At 48.8% G+C, this 17,158-nt stretch overlaps 2 protein-coding genes across 4 annotated transcripts in view; one reads left to right on the top strand and one right to left on the bottom strand.

The window, feature by feature from the left end:
- Cdk5rap1 (CDK5 regulatory subunit associated protein 1) overlaps nucleotides 1–17,158 on the top strand; it is a 71,131-nt gene that overhangs the window by 40,418 nt on the left and 13,555 nt on the right. The gene's annotated exons all lie outside the window — the stretch shown is intronic.
- On the bottom strand, nucleotides 877–16,592 carry LOC124085397 (vomeromodulin-like). The gene is made up of 13 exons (XM_058575424.1): nucleotides 16,319–16,592; nucleotides 13,523–14,006; nucleotides 12,892–12,993; nucleotides 11,952–12,107; nucleotides 10,719–10,809; nucleotides 10,326–10,383; nucleotides 9,531–9,601; nucleotides 8,081–8,227; nucleotides 7,174–7,296; nucleotides 6,806–6,868; nucleotides 4,071–4,131; nucleotides 3,313–3,392; nucleotides 877–1,131 (listed from the first exon to the last, which is right to left on the bottom strand). Exons 1-13 carry the CDS (start codon nucleotides 16,590–16,592, stop codon nucleotides 877–879), a joined length of 1,965 nt encoding a protein of 654 aa, XP_058431407.1.

Below are 17,158 nucleotides of genomic sequence, written 5' to 3'. Positions count from 1 at the left end.
AGAAGGAGGGCGTGACTTGGACTAGGTTAGTGAGGGAGAGAAACATAGATGAGACATACTCTTGAGACAGAATCAACAGGACTTAGTGTATTGGTGAGGGAGGAATCAAGAATGATTTCTGGGGGTCTGACTAGAACACCTGGGTGGATTATACTATTTGCCATGGTGGGATTCACTGTAGAGGTCTGACCCAGTGGGATATCAGGACCTTAGATCTTTTGACAAATGCAGATATGAGTGTAATTTGGCAAGGCCAGTCTCTGGCCCCACTTCCCTTATATGGTCTTTGTGGTCACAATTTGAGCTCTTTCTGTTCCAAAGCAGACATGTTATGCAGACACTGGGCACAGAGCAGAGGGTCTCTGTCTGGTACAGAGATGGTGATTATGTTCCCAGCATCCCTTTTTCTGGGTCTCTGCTTTTATCAGCTGCATTTATTGGCTTGTTTCTACTCAAGGCCACTTGGCCAGCTGTAGTCACTGACCTGGGACTTAGAGACCTTGGTGCCTGGTTCTTTTTTTTTAATTTATTTTTTAGTTTTCGGTGGACACAACATATTTGTTTGTATGTGGTGCTGAGGATCGAACCCGGGCTGCACACATGCCAGGCGAGCACGCTACCGCTTGAGCCACATCCCCAGCCCACTGCCTGGTTCTTGATGTTCCAGACTCTTACCTGCTCTGTTCATCCCACTTTGCATTTGGACTGTGCCCGTTGGTGTTTACATGGAGCAGTTGAACTCTCGCCCCTGTGTATTGTGCCAGCTCTTAGTGTTGTGAGTGTTTCAGTCAGCTTTCCGTCACTATAACAAACACCTGAGATAATCAATTTGTAAAGAGAAGGTTTATTTTGCCCTCCAGTTTTAGAGATTCCAGTCTATGATTGGCTCTGTTGCTTCTGGGCCAGTAGCAAGGCAGCACATCTTGGCGGGAAGCATGTGGGAGAGCAGAACTGCTCATCTGGTGGCCAGTTATCAAAAACAGAGACCAGGGTCCCACTATCCTCTTCAAGGGAATAATGGCCTAGGACATCCCCCAGACCCTCCCTCTCAAAGTTTCCTCCACCTCCCAGTAGTGCCAAGCTAGGGCCAGCCATCAACACACTGGCCTTTGGGGGACATTCCAGATCCAACTACAGGGAGAAAGGGGGCAAAAACTCAGGAAGAAAGTCTTACCCATTGTCATGATTGCCCCCGTCCACTAGATAACTGGGTTTTCTTGCCCTATCATTCATATTAATTTTTCTTTGACTAGTCATAAACACAGAAATTCCTTGACTATAGGAAGTGACAACAAATGAGTCATTTTTTGCATGAAAACAGATGTTTATTAAAGAGCTGATTATAACAATGCTAAAAATCCTTGAATTTTTGCCTGTCTTGCATATGTTAAGGTAGTTGGTATAATTCCATAGGGTACTGGGCATTTTAAGGCTAACTCTACTGGATTCCTCAATCACAGGGACACCCTTGGCTTGATACTTTTAGGAAACTTTTACAGAATGTTTTTGCTTTATTCAGGAGCATGGCCTGTTTCGGGCTTGCCGGGTTCAGCTTGCTGCCTGAAGATCATTCTGTGAAGAGATTAAAAGACAACCAGTTATGCATGGGGCTGGGATGTAGCTCAGTGGTAGAACACTTGCCTAGCCTGCAGAGGTCCTGGGTCAGTCCCCAGTACTACAAACAGAACAAGATAGCCAGTTATGCAGAAACTTAGATGCGTAGGCTGACTGCAGGCACAGTCTCAGCTAGCTGGTGTGCTCCTGTCTCTGGCCCAGTGCTTGCTCCAGGAAAGGGGGTGAAACAAGTCTGACCCATGTGAGCCCCAGAAGGTGGAAAAGAAACAGAGGTTGAAGCTCCTGGTAAGTGAGAGCTTCCATGTAGACCCAAAACAGAGCCCATCCGGAAAGAGGGGAGTCAAGAGACTGCTTCCATGTCATTGTTTAGACTCTGAATCAAGCCACTTGTGAAGCTAGCACCCCTGGCTGTTTAAAACCTATAATTTTTAAAATTGTTGCATTTTGGGCTGGGCTTTCTATCACCTGTAGCTGTGACCCTTGACTTAAGGCTGACTTGAGGAGGTAAGTGGTATTTCCAAGGCTGCTCAGCCATGGAGTGTAAGAGCTGGAGATTGAAAACTAACACCCAGGCAAGTGCTGATTCTACCATACTATACACTCTGAAGTTGATTTGGATACAGATACAGGGAAATTCAAAGGTTAAGTAAAACCAGGAAGGTGCAACTTGTCAGATTCGTGCCAAAGTGAAAGATACAGATGTTCTACTGGTCAGATTTCATACTCATTAAGCAGATCTATCAACAATGGAATTTATAGCTGGGTGGGTTGGTGCATGTCTGTAATCCCAGATACTTGGGAGACTGAAGCAGGAGGATTGTCAGTTTGAGGCCAGCCTGAGAAACACAGCAAGATCTCATCTTAAACAAAACAACAAAAACCTTTACCAAGCTGAATTTGTCACCAAAAGGGGTAAGGGGAGGAACTTCTAAAAGTTGATTTCTTTTTTTTTTTTTTTTGGTACCAGGGATTGACCAAGTGCTTAACTACTGAATTTATATATTATTTAGAGGTAGGACCTTGCTGAATTGCTTAGGGCCTCGCTAAGTTGCTGAGGCTAATTTTGAACTTGCAGTCCTCCTGCCTCAGCCTCCTGAGTTGCTGGGATTGCAAGGGTGCACCACTGCCCAGCAAGGTTAGGAGATTGTAAACCTCTTAACTCTCATGTACCATCTGCGGTTCCATCTTCAGGGTGTGATCTTTTACTTTGAAAGTATTGAATAAAAATCTCATTCTTTTCAGGAAGAAGATCTCCTTCATTTTTTTTTTTTTCCCCTGAGTTCAGGGTTAGATAGGCAGGAAGAAGGGGAATTTGCGTCAGGACGGAGGGGATGACAGGCTCAACAAGTGATAGGCTGAGTCATACATAGTGGGGACTTTTCCAAAGGAATCATTGTGATCTATCCAGATAAATGTGGGAGCCCTTCTGGAACAGTAGGATGGATTATCTCATCATTTATGGTTATAGCTTAGGAAGTGTAAGGTGACTGAAAGGACAACAAACAGCATTTCTACCAGGAGGGAGTGGGGACATTGGATGGAACTGATAGGGAAGCCAGGAACAGACTGATGCCAGGTCCCACTGGTTCCCTTTATTCCTGAGAAAACCCCCAGCCCAGAGTGGCCTCTGGTGCAAAAGGGAAGTGTTTGTGGAATGCTCGCCCAGCATGCGGAAGGCCTTGGGTTCGGTCCCCAGCACTGCAAAATGCAAGAAAGGAAAAAATTTGTATTTCTTACCGATTTAATCACGATAACCTTGGCATCAATTAAGGGCTGTGAGGTTACTCCTACTGGGACATTCCATTGTTTAGACCATTCTGAAATAAAGAAGCATCATCTTATGAGTTGAAAGAAACAAATATCTGCGTGGCTTTTTTTAGCCCACAGTATGTGGCTCGAGGAGAAATCACTGCCCTGCTAGATAAGCAGAACAACCCTAGTAAAGACCTAGGTCTCTCCCTGTCTGTTGGGTTTGGGATTGAGAGTGGGGTAGCAAGGAAGAGAGACTCCAGAACCATGTAGAGTCCAAATATTGATGCCCAGGGGTACACTGGCATGGCTGACCTCACTGTTAAGACACCATGAGAACTGGCCCATGCAGTTTTGGTGGTAAGTGCACTATTTTGAATTCCTTTAGAATTGACCAAAAATATGTGCAGATGCATGTCGCAGCATCAGTGTTGGTCATAAGGGCTATAATCGCAGCCTCCTGAATGTCTGCATGACCCAGTAACCTAGTCCATGTTTCTACTAAGTAGTAAGAGGGTATTGGTCCCAAGTATACTTTGTGGGCTACATTTCATTAAGTACTGTGGAGAAGGCATTTTGGTTTGGTTTTCATTTTTACTGTATAAAATGCTGTTTCCCCTGTTTTAAAAAAATGTGCTACCAAGGTGGCGATGGAATGGCCTTGTGCTCTGTGGGCACTACCCTGCAGGGGTGACCCACACCCAGGGATCTCTTCTGCAACACTGACTCTTCCAGGTTCCACATACCAATAGCAGCAGACAGGAGCTTCTTCAGAACCCCAGACAGCAGATCTTGCACCTCGTCACTCTGCAAGAGATGGAAAGAGCGTTGTCATCAGTGCCTTCTAGTGGTCCCCCAGTTGGGTGTTGCAGCCAGGGAAAGCAGGCTTACGGCTCTGTGTCTGTTACTGGATAAGGCTGGGTGGGGAGCTGGGTTTCAGTCCATCCCTCAGGCCTCTACATCTCTGAGAGTTTTTGAGGCCCTTTGGTAGATTCACTGCCCTTGGTGTCTCCTATGTGCCAGACACCGCGGTAGGCACAGCGGTCAGCCCTGTCCCTTCAGGTCAAACACTGAGTTCCGCAGTGGGAGGACCCTATTGACAAGTGCTTGTTCCCTCCTTTGCAAGGAGGTCAGGCCCTCCCGGATTTGGTCCTCCCTTCTGGTGCTCTCCTCCCTCCCCGCCTGCCCCCTGGTCCCCCCTGTAGCCCCGAAGTTCAGGCCACTTATATTTTGCACATGTGGTTCCCTCTCCCTGGTCCACCTCTCCCTAGTGTGTGCCACCACGTCCTGCTCCTTTATGACAGAGTTCAGGGACTGCCTGTGTGGTCATCTCATTCTCTGCCTCCCAGTTGAGCCCTGTCCACTCTGTCTTCTTCATGCTCAGTTGACAACTATTTGCATAAATGTCTGTGTTGCCTGTCAGGTGAACAGTCTTTCTGAATTGCTCCCCCTGGACACAGAGCCTGTCATATCCTGTAAATGCCTGGCAAAATTGAGATTAAGGGAACCATAAGCTTGTGATGATTCCAGAGTCGCCACTCTGCTGACCCCCCATTATCTCAGGGCTAACAAGGGGGACCCAGTTCCTCAACCCACAATCGTACTCTTTATCTCTAGTTGACCATTATGGGCCTCCATCTAACATGTGGCTAACTGTGGCCTACTTATTGTGTGCTTGTATGGACTCATTTGGCCTCCACACTGGAATGTCAGTTCCTGAGTTAGTTCTTTGTCATGGCTTCATGCTGTCTTTGGGGCCAAGCAAATAGCAGATGCTCTCTAAGCATTTCTTGAATTGAGAAATAAACATGCTCAGAATAAATGTCTGAAACAGGGGTGGTTGATGAGCCTTTGGTCAGTTCCATCTCTGTTGCCGGAGCCTGGCCCTGGCCCCAGCCCCTGCCTTACTCTGCTCTCCTCTCCTCCCCAGGCTCTTGGTGATCTGTGTGCTTGCCCGGGAACATGCTTACTCCACGGAACATGGGTGGGAGCACAGGGAACCGAGGCCATGGGAAACTGTGCTTATGAGATGCTCTAGTGAGCTGAGTCAGCTTAGCTTCTAGATCATCTTTCCATGCTTCTAGTGGGTCCCAGGCTTGTTGGCACATTGGAACACTCAGGACACTTCAGGAGCACAGACTCAAGGACCTTCTCGGGTACTGACTGAATGTGGCACGGCACAGTGGGCTTGGGCAGCCATGTTCTAGGAACTCCCCAGAAAGCCCTGATTAGGAGTCTGTGTTCATGACACAATGTATCTGTTATCTAGTGTTCATGACTTCCTCCTTTCCCAGAGTCCCCGTGTCACTCAATGTCTGGAATTAAACTAATTCTCATATACCATAAATAAAAATATTTAAAACCACATCAACTCACAGCCTCAGGGGGGTTCACACTGTGGTCAGATCTGTGAGGAAACAAAATACAGAGAAATTAGGTTCATATAAAAATTACAACTCAGTGGCAGAGCACTTGCCTCACATGCATGAGGCACTGTGTTTGATCCTCAGCACCACATAAAAATAAATAAAGGCATTCTGTCTCTTTACAACTACAAAAAAATTTTTTTAAAAATTACAACTCAATTTCAGAATTTAAATATTGTCTTAGTTGTTTCTTCTTTTTCTTTTTTTCTATACTGGGGATTGAGCCCAGGGAGCTCTATTATTGAGATACATCACAAATCTTTCTTATTTTTATTATTTTAAAAAATTTGAAGCCAGGCACAGTGATGCACACCTATAATTCCAACATCTCAGGAGACTGAGGAAGGAGGATTGTGAGTTCAAAGCCAGCCTCAGCAAAAGTGAGGTGCTAAGCAACTCAATGAGACCCTGTCTCTAAATAAAATATGAAATAGGGCTGGGGATATGGCTCAGTGGAGAACACTTGCTAGCATGTGTGAGGCACTGGGTTAGATTCTCAGCACCACATATAAATAAATAAAATGTCTATCAAGAACTAAAATTATATATATAAAATGAATGAAAAATAGGGCTAGGCATGTGGCTCGGTGGTCAAGTGCCCCTCCCAAATTAATGAATGAATAAATAAATAAAACAAAAAGTAAAAATTTTGAGACAGGGTCTTGTTGCTGAGACTGGCCTCAAACTTGTAATCCTCCTGCTTCAGCCTCCTAGGTTGCTGAAATTACAGAGGTGTGCCACCATACCTATCTCTCAGTTGCTTTTTGTTTGCAGTGCTGGGGATGGAATGAACCCTGGGCCTTGTGCATGCTAGGAAAGTGGTCTACCATGGAGCCACATCCCTAGCCCTCTCAGTTGCTTCTTAATGAAAGTTTTAAATTAGAAACTACTAATTAGAAAGGGACAATTTAAGATGAATAAGAGCATGAGTTTAAAACTCCATCTGACTTCCTTGCAATTGTCCAAGTATTTCCCAAGAGCCTGTGAATCATACTGGGTTTCATATTTTTTCTTAAATTTGCAGGAGGAGGATGTAGTCATTGGTAGTACCTTACAAGTTTGATGTTGACTGTCATTTTGTCTTTTGAAATCTTGCACTCATGTGAGATGATGAGGGTCTGAAATAACACAAGAGGAGTGTCAGAGTAGCACCCTGACCTGGCTACTCAAAAACATGTCACATTATGAGATGACCAGCAGTCCCAGGCCGGATGCAGAGTGGCACCTGCCCAACCTCCTCTCCCCAGGTTAGACTGGTGTCCCTGCTGTCCACTGGAGAGTCTGGCTGTCTGGCTGTCTGTCTCTTCATCCTAGAGTTACCAGGCACTCTGCACCTTGGGCTTAGGTAGCAGCTTAGCCCTGGAACATGACCGCTCCTAGTCCTTCCTCATGACCTGGTTCTGATCCGTTTCTTGGCACTCACCGTTTTCCCAGTGGCATAGCTCTCCTCGTCTTTCCTGATGTCAGTCCAGTAGGAGGCCTGGATGGTGCTGTCTGGCTGGAAGGTGTAGGTGATTTTGGTGATGCTCGCCTCCAGGTTGTCTGCCTGTGGTCAGGAATGCATGGGTTAGCGTGGGGAAGAGGACAGACGGCAGACGCTATCTCATGGCCATGCGTGCAGCGCTCACATCATTCATTCCAGCATTTATCAGTCCTCTAGTGTGTGTCACCGGCCACCTATCTGAGGCTGGAGCAGCTGAAGCAACCATGACTGACAAAGTCCCCTTCTAGATGGTTCCCTGCATCTCATTTGCTTCTTCGGAAGATGAAGGGCATATTACAAACTTTTGCCTTCCTCATTATGCCTTGTCAAACTTGAAGACTGTTTCTCTCTATGCCCTTGTGGCACGACAGTTCTCAGATAATCATTTGGGGACATGTGTATTGCTTCAAATCCAGCCTCGCACATGGAGAACCGTCACTGACTCTTGATGTTGTTGCTTCCTTTTGCCACTTTAAGGGCTAAGAGCAAAGGAATGCCTCATGGGTACATAAACTACCATCGCGCCTTCTGTGGCTTGGTAATGTCATTCTCTCCCTTAGGTCTTGTGAAATGGGAATAAGAATACCTCCACCTGGCTGTGTACCTGGTACACACATGGCACATGGAGATTGATTGTTCTCCTGCTGTCTGCTTTCTATTGATGTAAATAGGGACCTGCTTATTTGATCACTAAGGGACAGTGGAATCCCAGGGCATCAGTTGTGCTTATCCCTGGAGGAATATTCTGAACCCATTTGCATCCCCACCTTCTCACTCTCAGAGTTGACAGACTCCACCGACACACAGAATGGAACTGTGACGGGGGCCACATGTGGATAACGCTTACCTTGACAGAGCTTATCTTGGCTGCGTAAGTAATGATTGTCTTGAGCAACGTGTGAGACAGAGTCATGGAAATGTTGGCATTTTTAGGATCAGGAGGGAGGATACTTCCAGTGACAGGGACTGTATTTTTGCCAAAGATGGCTTCGGCCTAGAGAGAGAAACAGAAAAATCTCCATCAGGCAGAGACTGACGCGGATGTTAAGGCCTTTGCAGGCTGGCTGTGAAGTGAAGGAGGAGGTGGCCCGGCCAGTGTTGTGGGAGTGTGGGTTTGTGGTGACTGCAGAGGGGGAGCCCAGGGGAAGGAAGCCCTGAGGCAGTGTGGCCTGGCGCAGCCCCATCTCTGATTTTTCCAAGAGAAGCCACAGATCCTTAATTTCCAGGGCCATTCCCCCGTTTACACGTGGCGTCCAGTAAGGAGTGTCTGTTCAGTGGTCAACATGTCCTCCCAGCCCAGAAGATCCTGATCTTTCCTGCCTTTCAAAGCCCATCTTGTCAAGAAATCATTTCACGGATGTTCTGGCCTACATGTTAACTAACTCCTTTTTTGATATCCATTTTCCTCTCTGCTTATAAAATGTAAACTCCACATGGCAGGAAAGGTGGAAAACTTAGAGAAGTGGGAAGGAAGATTTCTTCAAATGTCACTGGTATTTCCATGCATACCCCATTGGATTTTTAATATACTTTGAAAAAAATTAATACGTGTAGCATTTCCGGACACAAACTTTAAATATTTGGATTGCTCTCATCCTTGGCTTAGCTTTTTCAGGTTGTTTTTTCTAATCTCATCATGAACATCTTTTTCTCTGTGCTTTGCTATAGCTATACCTGGGGTGATGAATTTCTGGAAGAGAAGCTGAGGTACAAATGTTCAGCACATGTCACACCCAGGCTTTGCCCCCCCTGGTGCTGGGAAGAGACAGCACTTTTTGTTTTGTTCAGTGTCTAGATCTGTGCTGAGCAGATCATAAAGGTCAAGGTATGGTTGTCTTTGTTGGAATATCTCTGAGGGCATCGTCCAATGGACTTGAATGGAAGAAAACACAAAGCTGAGCCCCGGGGTGGGTGCCCTGGAGTTGTGGTAGAATTCTAAGACTGACCCCAGGATAAAGGTGTGAGGATCAGACAAGAGATGACAGTGCCTTTGCCCTGTCCTTCTGATGTGTTTTTTTGGTTGGGGGGTGCTGGGGATTGAACTCAGGGGCACTTGACCACTGAGCCACATCCCCAGTCCTATTTTGTATTTCATTTAGAGACAGGGTCTCACTGAGTTGCTTAGTTCCTCACTATTGCTGAGTCTGGCTTTGAACTCATGATCCTCCTGCCTCAGCCTCCCGAGCCTCTGGGATTACAGGCCTGCACCACTGCCTGGCTGTCCTCCTAGTGTGTTTTTTAGCTCAGCTGCACCTCCAGCCTCCACCCACGGCTTTATAAGCGCACAGGACACTTACGCAGTAGAAGATGGAAAGGCCTTGTGGGGAAATCCTGGAGCTTTTAAGTTGGAACTTGAACAAGCCAGTGGCTGCAGGGGAGAGAGGAGACAGCGGTGGAACTACAGCCTTCCCCAGCAGCTGTTGTGCCCTAAGCTCTCTGTTCAGTGCTGTCCTCCCCGTGGGGGACCAGTGTGGACACCTGCTCTCTGGGTCTCAAGCAGGAAGCTGGTACCCTCCACTGGCTTCTCCGCAGGTATCTGGGATGCCATGGGAGGACGCTTCCCCGAACTCCCCTTCCCTGATGGGCCCAAACCTCCCCGAGAGGAGACACTTCCTGGCCATGAGTTCTGTGTTTTGTCTATTCTGGGACTTAGCAAATGTCACTGATTTCCTACTTCCATTGTCATTTTAGGTGTCCTATGATTCCTTTCTTTCAACATGTGTTGGGGACTTTGGGGATTTTCCTGATTCTCGGCTCCTGGTGTGGGGGCAAGGACCACGCCGTGACCAGATGGTGCATGTGTGGACTTTGTAAATCATCTGGGGCCAGGAGCTTCAGAGAGTCTCTGAGGGGCCCTTTGTCCTATTCCCTTCCTGGGGAACAAGTCTCAGGGGCCTGGAGGAAGGTTAGCTGGGACAGGCCCTCTCCAGGGCCCTGGGGAGAGGAGGAGGGGCGTTGGCAGGTGCTGGCTGTGGTTGCGATTCAGAGCCTCCAGCCCTCTGGTTGGTCACCCCGGGGAATCCCTTAAGAAACCTCGGCCATCTCTCTCCACTGACAGTGGCTTCCCCAAGGAGGTGAGCATTTATACTCACAGTTCTTGCAGTCGTTGAAGTCATTGAGAACAATGTCACAGGAGTCCGTTTCTTGTACCTGTGAAGTCATCCCCAGGACTTTCCCAACCGAGCGCCACCTTAGCCGTCTCCCTCAGCCCACCTCCTTTTCTTCCCTGTCCTCCTTCCCTTTCCCGCTCCTATTTTCTTGGCCTCCTTGGCAGAAGTAATCCCTCCCTCCCTCAGGGGTCATCTTCTTGCTGGTGAGCCATTTTAGCCAGAGGTCCTGCTTGTCCCATAGTGAGGGTCTCTGGAGGGCCTGGGCCTCCTTCCTAAGTCTTTCTCAGCGTCAGGCCCTCTGAGGCAAGGCTTCTCCCCATGTAACCCTAACGGTGCAGGCCTTTGAGGGGGTGCCCCCTCCTCCCCAGCACTTACCTTTTTATTCAGCTCCACTGTCAACAGTTGAAGGATGAGGTCCTCCAAGGGCAAAGGTATAGGGACAGGCACAGGCAGAGTGTCTGTGATCCTGGAAAAGACGTCCATGGAGAACCGAGTGATTCTCGTGTTTCTGGATTTGCACAAACGTTGGACAAGCCCATCCACTGATGAAAGAGCCACAACGATGTCCTGCTGCTTACTCTGCACACCTGAGCCCTTCCCCTTCAAAATGACCCCAGCCCAGGGCACCTGGCCCACCAATCATCGGGAGGAGCTGACTCTGCAGACCCGTGCATGCTGGTGGGCAGCCTCATTTGTGATCTTGTTCATTTGAGTTGGGTGTAAACATTAACAGCTGATAAGGGACTGGTTAAAGAAATCATAGTGCGATGGTACACACTTGTAATCCCAGTAGCTCGGGAGGCTGAGGCAGGAGGATCAGCCTCAACAATGGTGAAGTGCTAATCAACTCACCTGTCTCTGAATAAAATATAAAATAGGGCTGGGGATGGGCTCAGTGGTCAAGTGCCCCTGAGTTCAATCCCGGCATCCCCCACTACCAAAAAAAAAACAAACGAAAAAAAAGAAATCAGTACGTCTTCCTGACGTACCTTTTGACTTCCTAATTCTAGGGAGTCAAAGAATGAAGAAGCTGGTATTTTTTGTTGTTTTTTGCTGATGAAATACATTCCCAGCTATTTTTAAAAATGTGAATCAAAGTGCAGAAAGGTTTGTAAGATAGCTGCCCTTTTCTTTTCTTTTTTGTTTTTGTGGTACTGGTGCCTGAAGCCAGGGCCTTGTGCATGTTGGGTAAGAGCTCCACCACTGAGCTATGTGCTTAGTCCGGCATCTACTCCTTTCTGCATGTGAACACACAGATGGAAAATTACATGCATGTTCAAAACGCATCTGTGAAAGCAAACAGAGGAGCCTGGATCCATTGGTTGCTTCCAGGAAGAGGCCTAGCAGGGAGGGAGGCTTCACTCTATGGCCCTTTGTATTTTTTCAATTTTGACTGAGATGAACGTAATGACTATGGAAAAACTAGAATGAATTATGAAAGTAGTTAGCCGCCAGAGTGCAGGGTGGGCGGAGAGACCTCTCTCTGGGCCTTTGTTTACTGATCATTCAAACCATTTATTTGGACCAGCTCATCTCTGGGGGTGGTACCAGTGGGGACATGTTTGGCACATAGGCCTCTCAGAAAATGAGAAAAATTGTCTTACGTACATCTTTACTATCTGAAGGGTCACTTTGTTGACATTGATTTGTGTTTCCTGGACCTCGAGGTTGACACATTGGGTGTTGTTGGCAGAAATAGCAATTGTCAGAGTCGTGTCCGATTTCACTTGAAATCCCACTAGGCTGATTACAGGTCCAGCTATGCTGTGGGGAGCAAGACACAGGGGACTTTGAGCAAGGTTTGAAATTGCTTTTGCCAGTCTGAACTGATTTCTGGTTGGGAGACACAACTGCTTCTCTGGTAAGGTTGCAGGGAGGCTGCTGTGAAGTCCTGTAGGTGTTGGGACAGTGAGATGCCTAGCTCTATGCCCTAGTCCGTGGTTCATTCTTTCCCCAGTGGGGTTGCCCTGTCCCTGCTATCTTCTGGGTGCCCAGAGACTACCCTGTAACATGCTCCTCCGTCACATTTGTTGCTCATTGAAGATGGGGACTGTCTTTAGTCCTTTCTTTGTGTCCATTGTGGCATCTTAACTGTGTATCAGGTGGATGAATGAATGAATGCATGCAGGGATGTGAAATCTGTAAGTCATCTCTATTTCCCCAACTGATTAGAACAGTGTTGGAGCAGAGCGGGCTGATCCTAACGGAGCCTCGAGTATTTGGAAGGTATGTTTCATATGAGACCAATGGAGATGTCACAATGAGGTCTGTTCTCTGTGGCTTCTAGCTTCACTGCCCGGGTATGAACTGGGGCAGATTTCCCATGAATGTCTTTGCTTACACCAGTGAAGGCTGAAACTCCCCGGGGGCCCATCTCCAGCCTCGCGCCTCTGGGCTGGGGGTGAAGGGGAGCTGTATGTGGTGGCCTGCTTGCACCTTCCTCCCCCACTTTGTGGCACTCTGTATCCTCCGAGTCTGGGCTTTGGACCCTGGAACTTAAAGCTCTGGTCTTGAGTGACCCAGTTGGCTTTTGTGAAAACAGTCTCACCCTTTTCCACCTATGGTGGCAGTAGTGGCAGCACGGACGTGGATCTCATTGCCTGCCACAGATGACTCCATGCTATCCACAGTCACTTCTTGGACCTCTAATCTGCAAAGTGACAGCATCAAGTATCAGTTCTTCAGGAGAACTACCAACCAGCTCACACCCCACAAGTCACTGTTTCTTCTCTTGGCCCCTCAGCCCCCACACTTGCTCATGTGTTTGAACTCAAGAAATCTGGCCGGTGCAGGGGTGCACACCTGTCATCCCAGCGGCTCAGGAGCCTGAGAAGGAGGATCACAAGTTCAAAGGCAGCCTCAGAACTTAGCGAGGCCCTAAGCAACACAGTGAGACCCTGTCTCTAAATAAAATATAAAAAATGTCTGGGGATGTGGCTCAGTGGTTAGGTGTCCTGGTCCAGTCCCTAGTACCAAGACAAACAAACAACAAACAAACAAAATCAAGAAATCTGTATTACAGTTTCCCCTGGAAGGGCATAATTTCAGCTGGAGCTAGTATAGTGCTTTGTGAAAAGGTAACTGTGGCTTTCATTTGGGATCGTTGGAAGTTGAACTTGAACATCCCAAATAAGCAGCTTTTGAGATGCCAGAAGCCTAGAGGTCAAGGAAGCACTTACCCCAACAAGAGCTCTTCCAGGTTAATGTTTCCCAGCAGGCCTGAGACTGCATCTTTGACGTCTGGCGGCAGGGCACCCTTCACCAAGTCCTGCGTGGATTCCTTGAGGCCGTTAGCTTTTTTCATCACGTCGCTCAGGGGGTCCTGGAGGCCAGACACACCAGTGCTGTCGAGGAGTCCTTTTACAGGGTTCTTGTCTGGACCGCCAGGGACTATGCCACCCAGAATATCCTGATTCAGTGGTAGCAGGTTGCTGACTGCACCGGTGGCTTGGGAGAGTGAATCCAGGGGTTTGCCGCTGCCTCCTTTGCCTAGAATCCCTCCAAGGCCACCACCTCCTATATCTAGCACTGAAGTGACATCTAACAGTGAGAGCAGGTTGGAATCGCCCAGCACGGACAGCGCTGAGCCGATAATGCCAGCTATGTTCACGTCCTCACACTTCAGCAGCTTCTCGATCTGCGGGGGCAGGGTGGCATTCAAATCTGAAAGACATCAAGAGACACGGTCCTGCTGCGGGTGCCTGATCAGTGCCCTGCTGCCCAGGGCTCAGTGTTGGCTCTGACCCTTACAGGCTGAGTAGCCTGGGGCAGGGTCTTTTCTATTCTGGGTCCCAGTCTCTGCACCTGGCCAGGGACCCATGACAGGAACTGCCACCTGGTGGGGGCAATGGGTGACTGAGGTGATGGTGAAGTGGGGGCGGCTGGGGCAGTGGGCATGGAGTTGGCAGATCTGAGCTCTTCAAGTCCCTCTCCCTTCTCCTTTTCTCCTTGTGGGTCATTGGGAGGTGCTGTCCCCTGGAGGAGGTGCTGTCCCCTGGAAGGGCTGCCTCTGGTAGAGAGCCCCCTGTGAGCTGGCCTTGCGACAATGTTTTCTGCATACTGGGGCAGGTGCTAGCCACGGGTTTCCCTCCCTCAGGATTGTCTGGGCAGGGGGAGCTAGAAGCCTGATGCCTATGGGAAGGGACTGAGGCCATCCCTGGGCCTTGGAGAGCTGCTCTGTCACCAGGGTCCTATCCCATTGTGGGGCTCTTGGTGGTCTTAGTAGGAACTGAAGGAAAAAGCTATAAATCTGGATGGCAGTCCCCCCTGCTGGCCTCAGGGCTGAAGTTAATTGGTTAACTTCAAGTGAATGTCCAAGGATGACATTTCTGACCCAGCAGAGCAGCTGTGGGAGGAAGTCCCCTAGGAGCAACCCCCGTGGGACTAGTGGCTGTGACCTCTGGAGCCTTGCTGCTTCCTTTGCCCAGAGCTCTCATTCTGAGATCGTGCCTGTGTGGGGTGACAAGAACACATCTCGACCCCTGACTTATGCCCTAGGGGGTCTCTGGCGCATGCACACCAGGACACCTTCATTAGAATGCATGTTGGGTTTGGAGTCACAGAAAGGTAGGAAAAAACCAAAATAGAATATATGCATAAATTATGGCTGGTTCATCAGTAGGACAGAGCATGAAGACAAGCAGGCGACACTTTCTCATCACATACATCACCCCCATGTGTGGTCAGGGACACAGCAAGCAGGTTGCCTATTCTGGAAACCATAACACGTAGTGCAAGCTCTTTTGTCGGTAAGGAATATCCACATGTCATAAGATTAAAAAAAAATGCTAGGGAAAAATAATCAGGTTAGAGGCCTTCTCTGGGTCGGGTAGAGGGACAGGGAGGAAGGATGAGGTGGCATGTGCATGGCCGAGGGCCTCCAGTCCCAGGGCTGGCTTTATTCCTTAATCTAGGTGGTAGCACATGGATATTTGCCCTATTTATTCTTTTTTTATATTTATTTTTTTAGTTGTAGTTAGATACAATATGTTTATTTTACCTATTGTTACGTGGTGCTGAGGATCGAGCCCAGGGCCTCGCATGTGCTAGGCGAGCGCTCTACCGCTGAGCCACGACCCCTGCCCCCTGCCCTGTTTATTCTTTAGCATTTTTTTTTTAATCTGAAAAGGAAATGGACGACATTACCACCAAATTATTGCTTAAAAGGAACCCATCTGTTTTTCTTACGACTGTCTGACCTTGTCTTACTTTGAAATATTTGTAACAGGGAAGGGTGCCGGGCAGAGGTGAGCACCTCAAGGTTGTTTTGCTCCTCAAGGCAAAGCAGTGGAGCCGTTGGCCTGCCTAGTGTGGCCCCTGGTCAGGTTCTGTGTCCCCTCTGTCACCCTGCACGCTGTCTTAGAAGGCCATGGCTGCCCTGCTGAGCTATGAGGGGTTTTCTGCCTTGTCTTCACTTGCCAGTGAGTCCTGCCCCCTTACAGCTTCCCACGTGGAAGCCACTTCTTGGTGAAGCCTTAGCTGCGAGTTCCTGTGCTCTCAGCCTGTGTGGGAAGCTGGAGTGGCAGAGGTCCTTACCTCATGGAAGACGTGCTGCCAGACTCAGGGAGGGAGTGAAGTGGCAGTTTGGAGAGGGCAAGTCGGGGCTCAAGGGGTTTGGAGGTGGAGCCTGGGTTTCCCATTTTCTAGCTCCTGGGCAAGCTGAGGGGGTCTGGTGGGCACTGGGGCCAGCAGTGAGATCTGGCCCCGTCTCTAGGCAATGACTCACGTCAAAGGTAACAAGGCATGGGCATCCTGGCCCCGTCCACCCCCGTGTGTCCAGTTAGCCTTCTCCTCATCGTGGAGCCCGTGGCATAGCCAGGCTCTGCCTCCGAGTGTCCGGCTCTCTATGCGCTCCCGGGGCCCAGGGCTCCTCGCTCGTTCAGAAGGTGGAACCAGGCCTCCTGGCTTGGAGAGCTATGACTGCCTGTGCCTGGGTGGACAGGACCAGAGGTGCAGGGGGAACAGTTCCTACTCACAGTCATCAAGTTTGCTGCTGGACACGAAGTACTTGACCGCGGATTTGCACTTGCCCTTGGCGTTTCCCACTCGGGACTTTCTGGGAGGAGAGTTCCTCTGGACCCTGGGACTTCTGAAGGCCTGCGGCTGTGACACACTGACAGGGACAGATTTCAAGCTGGAAGTGGAGTCTTGTCCCACAGGAAGGCTTTCCAATACTGTGTTTACTTGTGGCACATCAAGGGCTCCTGCTTTGATGGCCAACACGACGGCCAAGGCCCAGAGAGTCCACATTTTGGTGGGTGACACCTGTAAAGGAGGACTTCATCAGACACTACATTCCCAGTGGGCCACAGGCCTGTCACAGATGTTTGTGTAAAATGGCTTTCTGACTCTTAAGAGGTTGTCACTCAAGAGGCAGGTGTTCTGCTGGGCACAGTGGCGCATGCCTATAATCCCGGTGGCTTGGGAGGCTGAGGCAGGAGGATCTTGAGTTGAAAGCCAGCCTCAGCATGTGAGGCCCTCAGCAACTCAGTGAGACCCTGTCTCTAAATAAAATACAAAAAAAAAAAAATAGGGCTGGGGATGTGGCTCAGTGGTCGAGTGCCCCTGAGCTCAATCCTGGGACCAAAAAAAAAAAAAAAAGAGGCGCACATTCTAGTCTGCACACTGTATTCTTGGGAAAATGTTCCAACACAGTGGGCACTGTCTTGAGGAAGCAGCCCTTTTCTACCTCTAATTGGGCTTTTCATAAATGTTCTCTAAGGACTGGTTGCAGCATTGGAGAAAGTCCACCTCTGCCCAGTCACACATTCTCCTGCCGTCTTCCTCAGTCAAACATCCTTGGCTCTGTCTTAATC

This window comes from Marmota monax, unplaced genomic scaffold (assembly GCF_021218885.2).
Source record: "Marmota monax isolate L192 unplaced genomic scaffold, Marmota_monax_Labrador192_F-V1.1 WCK01_AAM20220418_F8-fsc00014, whole genome shotgun sequence".
In the NCBI taxonomy this organism is placed as follows: Eukaryota; Metazoa; Chordata; class Mammalia; order Rodentia; family Sciuridae; genus Marmota; species Marmota monax.
The sequence above is the reverse complement of the archived record's forward strand: the minus strand, read 5'-3'. Positions and strand labels throughout refer to the sequence as shown.

What these genes read in the sequence shown, in the direction of transcription:
- LOC124085397 (XM_058575424.1), bottom strand. Translation starts at nt 16,592, where the DNA reads ATGTGGACTCTCTGGGCCTTGGCCGTCGTGTTGGCCATCAAAGCAGGA. An exon ending in GCCTTTCCATCTTCTACTGC is followed by an intron (nt 8,228 to 9,530) that starts GTAAGTGTCCTG and finishes TTCTCTCTCTAG; the next exon opens with GCCGAAGCCATCTTTGGCAA. An exon ending in GCTCCTGTCTGCTGCTATTG is followed by an intron (nt 3,393 to 4,070) that starts GTATGTGGAACC and finishes TCTTTATTTCAG; the next exon opens with AATGGTCTAAACAATGGAAT.